Consider the following 15,396-nt stretch of genomic DNA (forward strand, 5'->3'; position numbering starts at 1 on the left):
GAGACAAACTAAATATGCTCTTTGCACGTTCTGAAAACAATTTAAGTAACGTTTAAGACGTAGCCTGGGAGTGGAACTACTTTTACAAAGTCACACAAACATTAGTTCGTCTGCTTCCGAACTCATGTGTTATCATCAAAATTATCATATGAAATTCATCTTAATCCATAATTCATTATTAAAATATATATAAAATATCAGGAGCAGTATTTTATTTGACGTTTTAGTGGCATGTACGCTAGAACTATATTGTATGATAGAAGATGTGTAAAGCCTACTAACTATGCTTTAACGAATGACTTGTTGTTTCAGTCACGTGGTTGGAAATGGAAGATCTTTGGAGAACATTCTCCGTCCATTCGACACGAGGATCCATCCACTGCCGGTTAAAATTCCATCACATATCGTCAGGGCAAGCGTGTTAATACCCCTCTTCTGGAAAAATGATGAATGGCATATACTGTTGACAATGCGGGCATCTAAACTGAGGACACACTCGGGACATGTGGCGTTCCCTGGAGGAAAACTGGACAGGGCCGACAAAAACGAAACCACTGCAGCACTTCGAGAAGCACAAGAGGAAGTAGGTTTAAATCCAAAGGATGTCCGAGTGTTGGCTGTTTTGCCGCCATCTTTCGTATCGGCGAAAATGCTGGTAACTCCAGTGGCTTCTGTTATTCCGAACGACTTTGTACCACGGGTTAATAAGGATGAAGTTCGGAAGGTTTTTGATCTACCGCTATCCCGCTTCCTTAAAGATGATTATGTGATGACGAAGGTTGAACGCCCGGGCGGGAAACTGTGCATGTATAGTTTCACGGACAAGATTGACGGTGAAACTGTGAAAACGTGGGGTTACACAACATCAGTAGCCATGATGGTCGCCATGGTAATATTGAATTCTGACATCAAACGTGAATTTAAGGAAGGCATTTTTATTAACAGGGAAAACGCCCTTTCTTCTCATCATTCCCAGTTCTCGAAAACACAAGTAATAACACATTAGAGTGAACAACGGGAAAAACTATTTATTTACACTTTAAAATAAAGGTAATTATACTCAGGTAAAATTATAAGCTGATGATGATTATGACTCGCAATTGTATGCTTCATTCTGATGGGCTCAGCTCGATATCACATTAGCATGGAAATGTACTCAAATGTAGTACAAAACTCCAGTATTACCTAATAGAAAACACCTGAAGATATATCGGTATGAGTGTGTTATCGAAAATAGCATCATAGTAAAAAGTTTCGGTACGTATATAGCACATATCATAAGGACGTTTACTAGAAAATAGCACATGATGTGTAGATCTACCCTTAAAATAACACTACCGGAGTTTATTTTTTTATATCCCGGTAATTCCATTCAAAAATAACTTTTGGAGTTACGTGTACTTCCTCAAGTAGATATTTCTTCTTCTTAGTGTAGCCTGTCGTTATCTTTAGTGAGCTATAATTTCAGAAATCAAAATAACTTCTCTTCATAGAAATGTGGTTATCAAATGATAGAACGTTCTTTGTGTCAGGTTTATGAATTTCTGTATCGACATCAGGAGAGGAAAAAGGTTGTATGATTACACGTGTTATAGGCTCGTACGGAATTTTTTTATGTCGTGTATGAAATAAAACTGTATTACTTCATTGAATATATGCTTAAACAGTTATAAATCGTGTTTTAAACGGTATAGGCAAATCGTTTTAGCGAAAGTTGACTGGTAAGTGAAGAACATTCGCGCATGTGCATTGTACCGTGATTTTTCTCTGAAATGGACAAAAAAGAACCCAAAAGGATACATTTACAATAAACAAAAAATTTCCCGTCCATAACTCTAAGTACCTCTCTTCATAATTACAAAGTTGCAGCGTCTTCGGTTCTTATTCCTGCGCTACAACAGATGTGCATGACAGCGATTATATATATATATATGTGTGTGTGTGTGTGTGTGTGTGTGCGTGCGTGCGTGCGTGCGTGTGTGTGTTTTCGTTTTTTCTTTTTAATCGTATTTCGTATATGATAATGTCTTGTCAGTTGGTAAAGTTTTTGGTAATATTGACGCCAATTCACTGTCAGAATTACACAAAAGAATATGAAATGTAAGATAAAGGGTTATCAGAAAAACAGTCTGCTTATGTCATTAGAAAAATATTTCTGTTTACAAATGATTGTCAAAGATTACACATTTCTATAGGACATATATAAACTGAGGCAATCTCAAGGAAAAATGAACCCAACACAAACCGTCTGAAATATTTTGATTTTAACTCGTGTCATGTTTAGTTCTCTATATACCGATAGTTGTAATAACCGCCAAGAGATGACACTCCTTAAGGCTTTTGTAAAGATATGTACTTCTGTAAATTGAACAAAAGACGCACAAATGTATAGCACGTTTCAATACAAATTTAAGAGACGGTCAAGTTAAATAATATACTAAATAGAATGCCTTTTCACCTGCGTCCTACGTAGAGAAATATGTAGTATTGTTCTATTCTCGTATTATGGTCTCTGATTGACGTCAATACTAGTATATATATATATCTGTATACATGTCACAGAAGGCGGGGAATTTATTAATTTGGCCGTTGACTATGAAAGCTCGGCGTGTGTATTGGAAGTCTAGTTAATGAAACATAATGTCGGCAGTATAGAAACTAACGGTTCTTCTATGTCGAGAATCTTCTATGTTAAATATCTATAAAGAAAGATGTCTTCTGAACGTCTTGTATTTATGGAAACTTGAATTGACAATATTTTACGGATATGGTATAAATCACATCCCTGTTATATTATTTTATATATTCATTGACTAGATATGATGTGAAAACAAAAGAGAAAGCAAGCTTGCAAATAAAATTATCAAAACAGTGTTGAAATATTAATTAAAGAAAGATATTAAGGGGTCGGTATTATAGCAAGATATCCTCGGAGTGCAACCTACCGTGCATATCTAGGTAAATTCAAATAAATATAACGCCCCCGAAATAAGAACCGTGTCAGTTAAAACGAAACCACCAAGAATACGGTTTCGAGGTCGTTATCCATTAATCATACCAATTTGCAATGAAGTGTCTTTGGGATATTAGTCTAAAATGTTTGTATACATGTTAGAAGTGAGTTCTCTAAGAGGACTGGTATTGACCTAAAACGGGAGATTAGTGTTTATGTTTAAGGAATCGTTAGACTAAAGGAGTTCAGCGTTAAAGACATGGACGGCAACTCTCTCATCCGTGACGACCTAAGACATAGTCTAGAAAGAATAAAACGTCTTCACACGCACAGATGAAGTGTTTTTGGTCTGATTTGACACGGAACATTAAGAAAGTGATTTATGTTATGTAAATAATTAATTAATGATATGTTGCCAGTTTCATTGGGAGATGTCTGCATTGTTCTCTAATTCACTGAGACATACAGTTTCATTCCAACATCTTTTCTCTTTCCACCAGACCGATTGTGTTCAAACATTTTTCTCGCGGTCCTGACCTGGGCCAACCTAAAACCAGAGAAATTGGCCAGTTCTCTCAGAGTTTCCTTTCACTACTTGATTTATGAAGTCAGTCGTCATTTAAATAATACACTTTTAAAAGTTTATTCGAAATTCAAGACGAATACCAGTTAGACTAATTTTAACCAGATATCGTTCCAAACTTCACGTCTCTCTTGCCAAGTTCTCTTGGTTTGAAAGCCATGCTCTTACAATTATCGTAAGGGGCTTTGTACACTTTACATAAAAAAACTCTTGGAGATTTTGGAATATTTATTGAAGATAAAACCGTGTCAGCTGTCATGTGCTATTGTTTTTGTTGTCAAAAGTCTGTTCTGGCAAGACACATATTGATTTTGCCTTGTTTTTGAACACTGTTATATATGATCTTTTTGAACGTGTTATATTAGTCGAGTCACGGGACTTACTACAATACACACCACTAACATACGGCAAACAATCAATTCGGTTAACACGGATACACAATAGGTTTTTCCGTGTACTTTAATAAATAATTACCCTTTTTGTTATGTATCGAATTCGAGCTGTTGATTGCTGTGACCTGCAAAAAATACGACCTAGTAACTTTGTTATACGGGTAACATCCTGTTCACTATGCCTTTGTCACGGACGAGTGAAACTGAGCGTCATGGTCTGTTAATTCCGCAATATTGTTAGGTAAACAAATTCCTTGAAATCAACACAGAAATTAAAAAAGGTGTGGCATGCATTTAGGTAAATGGGATTATCAATCGTGCTGCCATCGAAAGCAATTGATTGAAAGAGGCGTTATTATATATGCACCTGTTTGAGTTGGAAATCCCCAGTAATTTTAGTGGCTTGTCTTTGTTCGCTTGAACGCTCTTCTGTGTTGACGAGTCGGTTGTCGGAATTGAAGGGAATTTCCTATGTTTACACATTCGTATCCTAGTAATGCCTTAATAATGTACCGTAAATCACCTATTGACGAACATATGGACACCTAGTCAGACAGATTATCTGTTCGGAAACTCTACAGTTGACGTTGTGAACCTACCAGAAAGTAAACTCTCGCGAGATTGGCAGAAATAGTTGGTTTACAAGCACAAGTCCAGAGAGATTTCGTAGAATTAGCGGCCATTGTAAATATGCGAGAAAGTAAAGATTTTGCAACATAAGTGGAATTACTTAAGTTTACAATTATTACGCTGTTGTAAAACTATTCGAAACATTGCATGAAAGTCATTTTATGCACTGGTTGCTAAAATTTGGCGTTTTAAAACTAGGGATATATCGACCGAGACCAAGACAAAAATGAAATCGCGGATATATAGTCAGTTGTTGTCTCCCTTTCATATTCGTTTCCCTAATGATGTATTTGTACTATATATTCCTTATATCCATCAAGAATCCAAATTTAGATTGACCTTTTCCCATTCAATTTAACAAAAATAATAATAAATAAATAAATGAAATGGTTTATGTCAATTGATACGAGCCTGGAGTTAACCCAAGTACTTTGAGAACAAAAATGTCTAGAAGGTAAGATTCCATTTCATGACCAATCGGGGACTCGAACGGCACTCAACTTTGTGAAATGTGAGTGAAAACTACCCTTTTCTGTCCTCAGTGCCTTTTGTATTCCGATAATATGATACATCTTTGTTACATTAAATAGAAAGGCGGATCATTTTCTTTTCAATCCGAAGATGAGTTCGGCAACATTTTGTGTGCACTTCACATTTTACGATTTCACCGGCTTCACCTTGATCAAAGTTAAAAGTCTATTCATTTCACGCAGGCTCATATATGTACTACAAGAGGCCATCTACAATACAGAATGGTATAACGCTAGAACATTATATATCAGTATAGGAACTTAATACATTATAGATAATACATAAAAGCAAAACGGAGTGTGTTTTATATTCTCGCAGTACTGGCGGACCCTTTCCCAGTTTGAATTTGGTTTTGCCAATAAATTAATTGATGTTTACTTTAACATAAATATGGCTCAAAATCTTTTTTTCTTTTTTTTTTCGAAGTATGATGTGTGTGTGTAAAAGTCTTCGTTTGTTACAAAACTGTCAACTGGGTGGTCTATGATTAATCAGTTATGCTTCATGTTTTTTTGGGTTTTTGTTTACGACACAGCACGCAATTGTGCCGCTGTCATAGTTCTATACCTTGAATTATGCACGTCGTCAGAACAGCTGACGTTCACCAGTGAGACAACGCCGAGCGATAGAATGAGTCAATGAGGCAGAAAGCCTGTTAATAATAGTCCTACCAACCTTCAACCATCCAGGTATATAATTCTAACGATATGACAGTTTCTTCTCTCCAAACCACAATGTTCTTGTCACAAAAACGCTTGTACTATTATCTTCCATTGGATGGAGTCCCCGATGGAACGTTTTATATTTGCTCGCTGGTTTGCCTCATTTTCTTGGCCAGTACTGACCCTAGGTCATTTGTCCGGTTCGGAAGACATGTGCCATAATTCCACGGAGGTTAATACAAGCCTTGAAAATTCTGACAATATAAGAATTCATCAGAACAACAAAGTTATAAGTGTGAATCGACAGTGATAAAACAAGAGACGCTTTGTCACTGTGCATCATAGACACTTTGCCACTGTGCATCATAGACATTTTGTCACTGTGCATCATAGACGCTTTGGCACTGTGCATCATAGACACTTTGTCACTGTGCATCATAGACGCTTTGTCACTGTGCATCATAGACGCTTTGTCACTGTGCATCATAGACACTTGTCACTGTGCATCATAGGCGCTTTGTCACTGTGCATCATAGACACTTTGTCACTGTGCATCATAGACACTTGTCACTGTGCATCATAGACACTTTGTCACTCTGCATCATAGACACCTGTCACTATGCATCATAGACACTTTGTCACTGTGCATCATAGACACTTTGTCACTGTTCATCATAGACACTTGTCACTTTCTTACCTTTTGATTTTGTCGTGATGTATTCAGTCCGCTTCCGTGGTAGCTCTACCGGTTCACCATACATTGCCGATAATACACGTTATTTGTGACCTTGTCTTCAACACTTAAATTCTCATTTGTCTGTAGTCACTATAACCGGGAATTCCATGTGTTCTTTAGTCGATAACATGCACCTCACGTGCCTTACACGATGTTGGCCGAGTGGTTAAGACGTCTGTCCGTTTTTATCACTAGTTGCCCCCCTCCAACCCCAACCCCTCCCCCTCCTCTCGTGGCCTACACTACGCGAGGTAGTCGCCTTCCTACCTTGCGAGAACTCCAACTTTCTGCCACCATCCAAACCTGTCACGTCCTTATGACCCTGGTTGTTGATAGGACGTAAAACAACAATGGAATAAACTATATTTATATACTTATGTATATTTATTTCATTTATCCACATACTTCCTCTGTTTTCTCTCTTCTATAATACATGCTCATTTTTCTGATAAATCTCTTTGTCTATTACTTAATGCAAAACTAGGTTTTCAGATTTTGAAACTTGCCTGGTAATGAGTACGTTTTGTAATAGTCTAGAAGTAGCATTAGAATAATACATTGGTCTCGGATATAGGATTGAAAGTATCAACGTCATTACGTCAGAATGTCAGCGTTTTAGTTGAGAGGTACTTTGACGAACTATAAACTTTCTCAATGGCGTCCATTACAAGCATGGACCTCAATAAAATATCAAAAGTACACGTAAAAAGTGTCGCATGTATGGCACGATATCGATTGCTAACCGGATGTTGTATCGTAAAAAACCACTTTGAATTCAATTTCATGACAGCCCACGTACCACAAACTTCCTAAAAAAGTAAGTGATAGGTCACATGTACCCACTGTTTAATGATGAGGACATAATATACCGTGTTATTTACACGGGTGCGAGTCCCTAATTTATTATTGAGGACACAAACAGGATATAAGGAGACAACGACAATTATCATAAAGAAGAAAAAAAAAAGACACAGAGCAAAAACAAAACAGAAAAAACCGGGTAGAATTCCAAAACATTACTACCACAGCAAATGATGAAGTATCCAAACAAAAGTAAAGACTACAGCAAGAACCAAGGAAATACCAAATCAAAAGGGAAGACAACACCATGACACCAATACTAACGGAACTGAGAGAGAAAAAATCAACGGAAGTGAGATGACATGAAAATGAAATGAAACATACAAACAGTCATTTCGGGTGATCAGAACGAAAAGTGCAAAATAATAAGGTCAATATCGCGAAGAATGATCAAAAGCAGGACATAGTGATAGTCCAAATCAAAAAGAAGCAGCTGAGCAGACCTACACAAAATTCTCGTATAAACACACACAAAGAATTAATATTGCTCTATCACGACGCGCTATGTTTTGGTTCGTTTGAGAATGTTTAAAAAATGGACATTATGGAAGATGTAATCAGGGAGCGCATCTTGTTATTGATGATAAGAAAACAGATTATTTCGTTATTCCCACAGCAACACAGGATAACATTGAATCATTGCCAAAATACTTGTAAATATTTTTTTTAAATATTGGAAGATAACAAGTTTTAAATGACTATACAGTATCTATATACTTATACATGATGGATGTCTGACATATTTGTATTGCTACAGCAACATCTGGACACAGCTATCTCGTTAGGTCTTCAACAACAGATGCACGCCACAGGGACTTGCATATTCGGACGCCACAGAGATCTGCGTATTAAAATACAATCGGGATCTGTGGATGAAGCCATACGGATGTGTGGGTAAACATTTTACATGGACCTGCGTATCAAAAGGCAAGGGGTTGTATTAAAGTGCCACTTCGGTTTTTGTTTTTGGGTTTCTACGTGGCTGCGACAGACAGGGTCATAAGAATATTACCTCCACTTATAGTGTTGTCACACTGAAATGTCATAACCTGGACACGGTAGCATGACTCCCCAACATGTCACATAATACTGAAAACAGGCCAACTAGTCCTTGTCCATACAATAATTGCCGGGCGACAAACTAAGATGCAACAACAAGGGGCCATATTAAGATAATATAGGGGCCTGTGTATCAAGATTTCACACGGATTTTAGCAAAGAAAGACCACGAGGACCAGTGTATCAAGATAACTTTGCACTAAGTATTTGTACAGAATAATTCGGTATGACATTCCAATCGAAACATGTAAAACTTCAATAAAGGATTAATGTACGGAGGGTTATCAAAATACAATATTTTATCGTTTCAACTTAAGCATATCGATGCTTTACGTCCACGCATGTGTATGATTGATCTAGCAGTCACCGCCGATGAGGGGGGAAAAGAGGAATGAACATATTTTAGTTCCTCTGACGTACAACACAGGGATTTGACACCAATTCCAACCAAACCTTCTTGTGCGTACGTATTTACACGGACCGTGGAGTAGAGAAGTTATGTCGAATCCCTATGCTATACACAACATGACACTACACGGCTAAGCTGGTTGGTTTTTTTTAACTGTACCACCTTGCAGGGAAACCTATTAAAATGTCTTGGCTTTAATTCAAAATTTTTATGATGCCGCATAAGTCTGGCCCTTTGTTGTTTATATAAAAGAAGTAATTTCGCATTATTTCTTTATCTGAGTTTCCAAACACCGTTTGACCTTAGCGGTAAGCACGACACAATTATCCGGTCTTTTAAAGTCCTTTTATGCCATATCGGTTTGAAAGATAGTCTAAATTTCGATCCGAGAATATCTATCGATGGTCCGGATTAAGTCTGCTTTATTTACACATGAAATAATACCTTTTTAAAATCTGCATTGGTACGGGCTGTGCCTAAAGTCCAGATATAATACTTTGAGATAAGGTCATTGGATTGACACATTGACCGAAGTATGCTGGTTCAAGTCTACATTTTATCAAAGATATTTAAACAAAGAGTGACACATTGAATAGAAGTCATATATAGAGAGAAACAGTATTCTAAATGGGAAAATATCATATGTGTATAATGTTAAACATTGCGTATTTGCGACCTCTGTCTGGCCCGACAGGCTCTTGTGGGCGGGGTCATAAACCAAAGGCACGCAATGCTTAGATTTACCAAATATATACATAAAAACAAAATGTTGAAATTACAATAATCAAGGCGTTTTACTTCTTTCTTTATAACTTTCATTTTATTTTCCTTGTCCATTTTCTAAATATCTAGAAAAAATAAATATGAAAAAAATGATTACGTTAAATGTAATTCGTATACTTCAAAACAATCACAAATTCAATTAAAACGTTTCTCTCCCGTCGCGAGCCTGCTGTGCAATACTGAAATGTTACTGTGTATAAAAGATACAACCATTCATGTTTTAAAGTCTGACCGATTTTACCTGTATTTACCTGTGTCGTACCTGTATGTCAATAGGTACCCTGGACATACTATACTATAGAGCATATGACACAGTATAATCAGACCAGTAGTCATTCATGAATGCCAGCGGTTTTTCAAACAACGGTGGTGTCGAGGTTACGAGCTGGCTATTTACAATCTGGGTGTATGTCGGCTAAATGTAAAACACACAAAAGAAAATCAGCAATGAAAAAATATCAGTCTTCCACCGACATGGATATAGCGACATACAACGAGAAAATACTGGAGTAAGAATCAAAGTACAATAAAGAGTTTCATCATCACGAGATGTAATGAATAAGTAAAAATAGGGGTTTAGAAAACAAACAACAGCACAAAAATGAATGAGAACAAAGGCCTCAAAGCGAAAGATATAACTTCGACAATAACACAAGGGATGTGAGTACTTGTAAACGATAAAACAAGGAATGGGGATACTTGTAAACGATAGAACAAGGGATGGGTGTACTTGTAAACGATAGAACAAGGGATAGGAATACTTGTAAAATATAGTGAATGGATGGGGATACTTGTAAACGATAGAACAAGGGATAGGAATACTTGTAAACGATAGAACAAGGGATAGGAATACTTGTAAACGATAATGAATGGATGGAGATACTTGTAAACGATAGAACAAGGGATAGGAATACATGTAAACTATAGAACAAGGGAAGGAATACTTATAAACGATAGAACAAGGGATATGAATACTTGTAAACGATAGTGAATGGATGGGGATACTTGTAAACGATAGTGAATGGATGGGAATACTTGTAAACGATAGAACAAGGGATAGGAATACTTGTAAACGATAGTGAATGGATGGGAATACTTGTAAACGATAGTGAATGGATGGGAATACTTGTAAACGATAGAGCAAGGGATAGGAATACTTGTAAACGATAGAACAAGGGATAGGAATACTTGTAAACGATAGTGAATGGATGGGGATACTTGTAAACGATAGAACAAGGGATAGGAATACTTGTAAACGATAGAACAAGGGACAGAAATACTTGTAAACGATAGAACAAGGGATGGGAATACTTGTAAACGATAGAACAAGGGATAGGAATACTTGTAAACGATAGTGAATGGATGGGAATACTTGTAAACGATAGTGCATGGATGGGAATACTTGTAAACAATAGAGCAAGGGATAGGAATACTTGTAAACGATAGAACAAGGGATAGGAATACTTGTAAACGATAGTGAATGGATGGGGATACTTGTAAACGATAGTGAATGGATGGGAATACTTGTAAACGATAGAACAAGGGATAGGAATACTTGTAAACGATAGAACAAGGGACAGAAATAATTGTAAACGATAGAACAAGGGATGGGAATACTTGTAAACGATAGAACAAGGGATATGAATACTTGTAAACGATAGTGAATGGATGGGAATACTTGTAAACGATAGTGAATGGATGGGAATACTTGTAAACGATAGAACAAGGGATAGGAATACTTGTAAACGATAGTGGATGGATGGGAATACTTGTAAACGGTAGTGAATGGATGGGAATACTTGTAAACAATAGAGCAAGGGATATGAATACTTGTAAACGATAGAACAAGGGATAGGAATACTTGTAAACGATAGTGAATGGATGGGGATACTTGTAAACGATAGAACAAGGGATAGGAATACTTGTAAACGATAGTGAATGGATGGGGATACTTGTAAACGATAGAACAAGGGATAGTAATACTTGTAAATGATAGAACAAGGGATAGGAATACTTGTAAACGATAGAACAAGGGATAGGAATACTTGTAAACGATAGAACAAGGGATGGGAGTACTTGTAAACGATACGATAGTGAATGGATGGGGATACTTGTAAACGATAGTGAATGGATGGGAATACTTGTAAACGATAGAACAAGGGATAGGAATACTTGTAAACGATAGAACAAGGGATAGGAGTACTTGTAAACGATAGTGAATGGATGGGGATACTTGTAAAGAATAGAACAAGGGATAGGAATACTTGTAAACGATAGTGAATGGATGGGAATACTTGTAAACGATAGAACAAGGGATGGGAATACTTGTAAACGATAGTGAATGGATGAGAACACTTGTAAACGATAGTGAATGGGATTGGGGTACTTGTAAACGATAATGAATGGGATTGGGGTACTTGTAAACGATAGTGAATGGATGGGAGTACTTGTAAACGATAGAACAAGGGATAGGAATACTTGTAAACGATAGTGAATGGATGGGGATACTTGTAAACGATAGTGAATGGATGGGAATACTTGTAAACGATAGTGAATGGATGGGAATACTTGTAAACGATAGAACAAGATACAAAGGTAGGAATACTTGTAAACGATAGAACAAGGAATAGAAATACTTGTAAACGATAGAACAATAGATAGAAAGGGATAGGAATACTTGTAAACGATAGAACAAGGGATAGGAATACTTGTAAACGATAGAACAAGGGATAGGAATACTTGTAAACGATAGAACAAGGGATAGGAATACTTGTAAACGATAGAACAAGGGATAGGAATACTTGTAAACGATAGTGAATGGACGGGGATACTTGTAAACGATAGAACAATGGATAGGAATACTTGTAAACGATAGAACAAGGGATAGGAATACTTGTAAACGATAGTGAATGGACGGGGATACTTGTAAACGATAGAACAATGGATAGGAATGCTTGTAAACGATAGAACAAGGGATGGGAATACTTGTAAACGATAGAACAAGGGATAGGAATACTTGTAGGAATACTTGTAAACGATAGAACAAGGGATAGGAATACTTGAAAACGATAGAACAAGGGACAGAAATACTTGTAAACGATAGTGAATGGATAGGGATACTTGTAAACGATAGTGAATGGATGGGAATACTTGTAAACGATAGAACAAGGGATAGGAATACTTGTAAACGATAGAACAAGGGATAGGAATACTTGTAAACGATAGTGAATGGATGGGGATACTTGTAAACGATAGAACAAGGGACAGGAATACTTGTAAACGATAGAACAAGGGATGGGAATACTTGTAAACGATAGTGAATGGATAGGAATACTTGTAAACGATAGAACAAGGGATAGGAATACTTGTAAACGATAGTGAATGGATGGGGGTACTTGTAAACGATAGTGGATGGATGGGAATACTTGTAAACGATAGAACAAGGGATAGGAATACTTGTAAACGATAGTGAATGGATGGGAATACTTGTAAACGATAGAACAAGGGATAGGAATACTTGTAAACGATAGAACAAGGGATATGAATACTTGTGAACGATAGTGAATGGATGGGAATACTTGTAAACGATAGAACAAGGGATAGGAATACTTGTAAACGATAGTGAATGGATGGGGATACTTGTAAACGATAGTGAATGGATGGGAATACTTGTAAACGATAGAACAAGGGATATGAATACTTGTAAACGATAGAACAAGGGATAGGAATACTTGTAAACAATATCAGAATGGATGGAGTACTCGTAAACGATAGCATAGTACTTGTAAAACAACTGTATCACTTAAGAAGAACCTTCAAGCAACGGCAAAAGTTTTGAAGAAAATGTTAATGGCAATACAAGTGTTGAAAAAACTGTAATCGTAATATTACTTCTACACAGCAGCAAAAGATAGAGTTTAGTAAACAAATGGGTAAGTGCAACCGTGGCGAATGTATCACAAAAATATTATCAACAACAAAATTTAAAACATGCTTATCGACCATTGTTTACACGGCGGGTGAAACAAAGACGCTCACCAGTCTGCAACACCTGGTCGTTCCTCCCTTGTACAAGATTTTGTTGAAATTTTGATACTTTTGTTGTTGGTGTTATATCGAATATATCGTTTGTGAAAATCATGTTTTAGAAAAATATGAACATACTCGAGCTAATCTCTCTTCTTCTGTCAAGATAAAAAGACAAGTACATTTAAGAGGTTACACGTTTCCGTTGAGGACCCCACAGCTAAATACATCTTTTAAAAATGGTTTGATCGACATGTGTATGGACCAAAGCCAACACATTATACATTGACGAAGTACCTTCGGAAGTCGCGGGGCAACAGTGAACTCACACGTAGGACAGGTTCGTATTTACAAAGATTTAAGATAAAAGGTTGTGACTGGAGAAAAAATGTCTTTAAAGCAGGTATTTTTATTTCCCGAATATCCATTACCTGATATATGAAGGCCAACACCCATCAAAAGTCCTATTACTGACGGACAAAACACGTTTTTATTCGCGTTTAAATATCGTCACATAACCGATTTCTTTTTAAACTGTAAACATCAATTCTATTTCCTATCTGTATGTAGCTGTCTAGATTCTAATACAACTTTCGTACATATTTTAATATTTTTTTACAATCGGACCTTGGTACGGGAAGCACTTGTTATTATCCTTGTCATAAACAATCAAAAGCAAAGCACAGAATTGAAGTCTGGTAAAAGCTTTATAGAATATCGGTATGACATTAATTTTACGTAACAATGGCGGTCACGGCACCGCCTTATGAAAGAAAAGAAAACAGTTCCGAAATAGACCAGTAATTGAGGGTGAATTTCATTTTTTATTTATTTTGAATACTTGACTATATTTTATACAAGATTAATCGAGATTTTAAAAATATTTTTTGTTCATTACAAACACATTGACTGATTTTGAATAAAAGGTAGTTTCCTCTTACATGAAAAATCTGTCACAAACCGCACGTTTCGTAACCAATCCTTGCACTACAGAGATATATAAATTACGTACAAAAAAGAAGAGATTTCATCAAAATTATTTTTCTTAAAATCTGATTAATTTGGCAGGGATATCGTCACCGTACAGACAAACGATATTTCACAAACTAATCTGAGACCATCTGAAACAACCTGAGTGGTGACTTTGTCAGGGGTTTACTTACTGGGACGTGATAAAAGTCTGCCAATTCGTGCTTGAGCAACAAAAGGGGATTGGTATAGATCTACTGTGCATGAAAAAACTGCAGATGTTTGAAATATTTCATTCCAAAAGAGAGCTTGATATATTTGTGGTCTATATCAAGTGATATAAGCGAAATTCAGAAAAAACAGTTTGAATTCAGCCGGAAATGAATAGATTGTTCGGGGCAACACTATGGCCATACCGGTAACCAGTCAGAAGTTTTAAACTCGTTATCACAATGAACCTATGGTAAAACAACGGAAACAACCGAAGTTCTGCGTGCAGAATCAACGGTACAGAATCTGAAATAAAATTAGGGTTCTGCCGGCGGATTTATTTTACTCGTTGGTGTTGGGAAAGGATTCCAAATATTGGTTTTATCGTTTTAAAGGCAATTTTGATTTAAATTTATAAAGTCAAATGGCCATCTATAACTTCTGGAGAAAATAACTGACCATAAACAAATTAGAAATTGACCTGTTAGTTATTAAAACTCTTATATCTATATAGGGTAAATGATCGTAAACGAAATTATTACGGAATGACGCACAAGCCTTGTACTATATGCCCTCGACCATCAAATGGTGA

General features: G+C 36.5%; 1 protein-coding gene across 1 annotated transcript; it reads left to right on the forward strand.

Annotated features, from left to right (window-relative positions):
* Positions 1-295: 295 nt before the first annotated feature.
* On the forward strand, positions 296-1,006 carry LOC132562501 (uncharacterized Nudix hydrolase NudL-like). The gene has a single exon (XM_060227245.1). It carries the CDS (start codon positions 296-298, stop codon positions 1,004-1,006), a length of 711 nt encoding a protein of 236 aa, XP_060083228.1.
* The last annotated feature ends 14,390 nt before the right edge of the window (positions 1,007-15,396 follow it).

This window comes from Ylistrum balloti, unplaced genomic scaffold (genome assembly GCF_031769215.1).
Source record: "Ylistrum balloti isolate Yb309-2 unplaced genomic scaffold, AGI_CSIRO_Ybal_v1 Utg371438, whole genome shotgun sequence".
Lineage (NCBI taxonomy): Eukaryota > Metazoa > Mollusca > Bivalvia > Pectinida > Pectinidae > Ylistrum > Ylistrum balloti.

Excerpts from the sequence above, each read along its gene's own strand:
- LOC132562501 (XM_060227245.1), top strand. The coding sequence starts at position 296 with ATGACTTGTTGTTTCAGTCACGTGGTTGGAAATGGAAGATCTTTGGAG.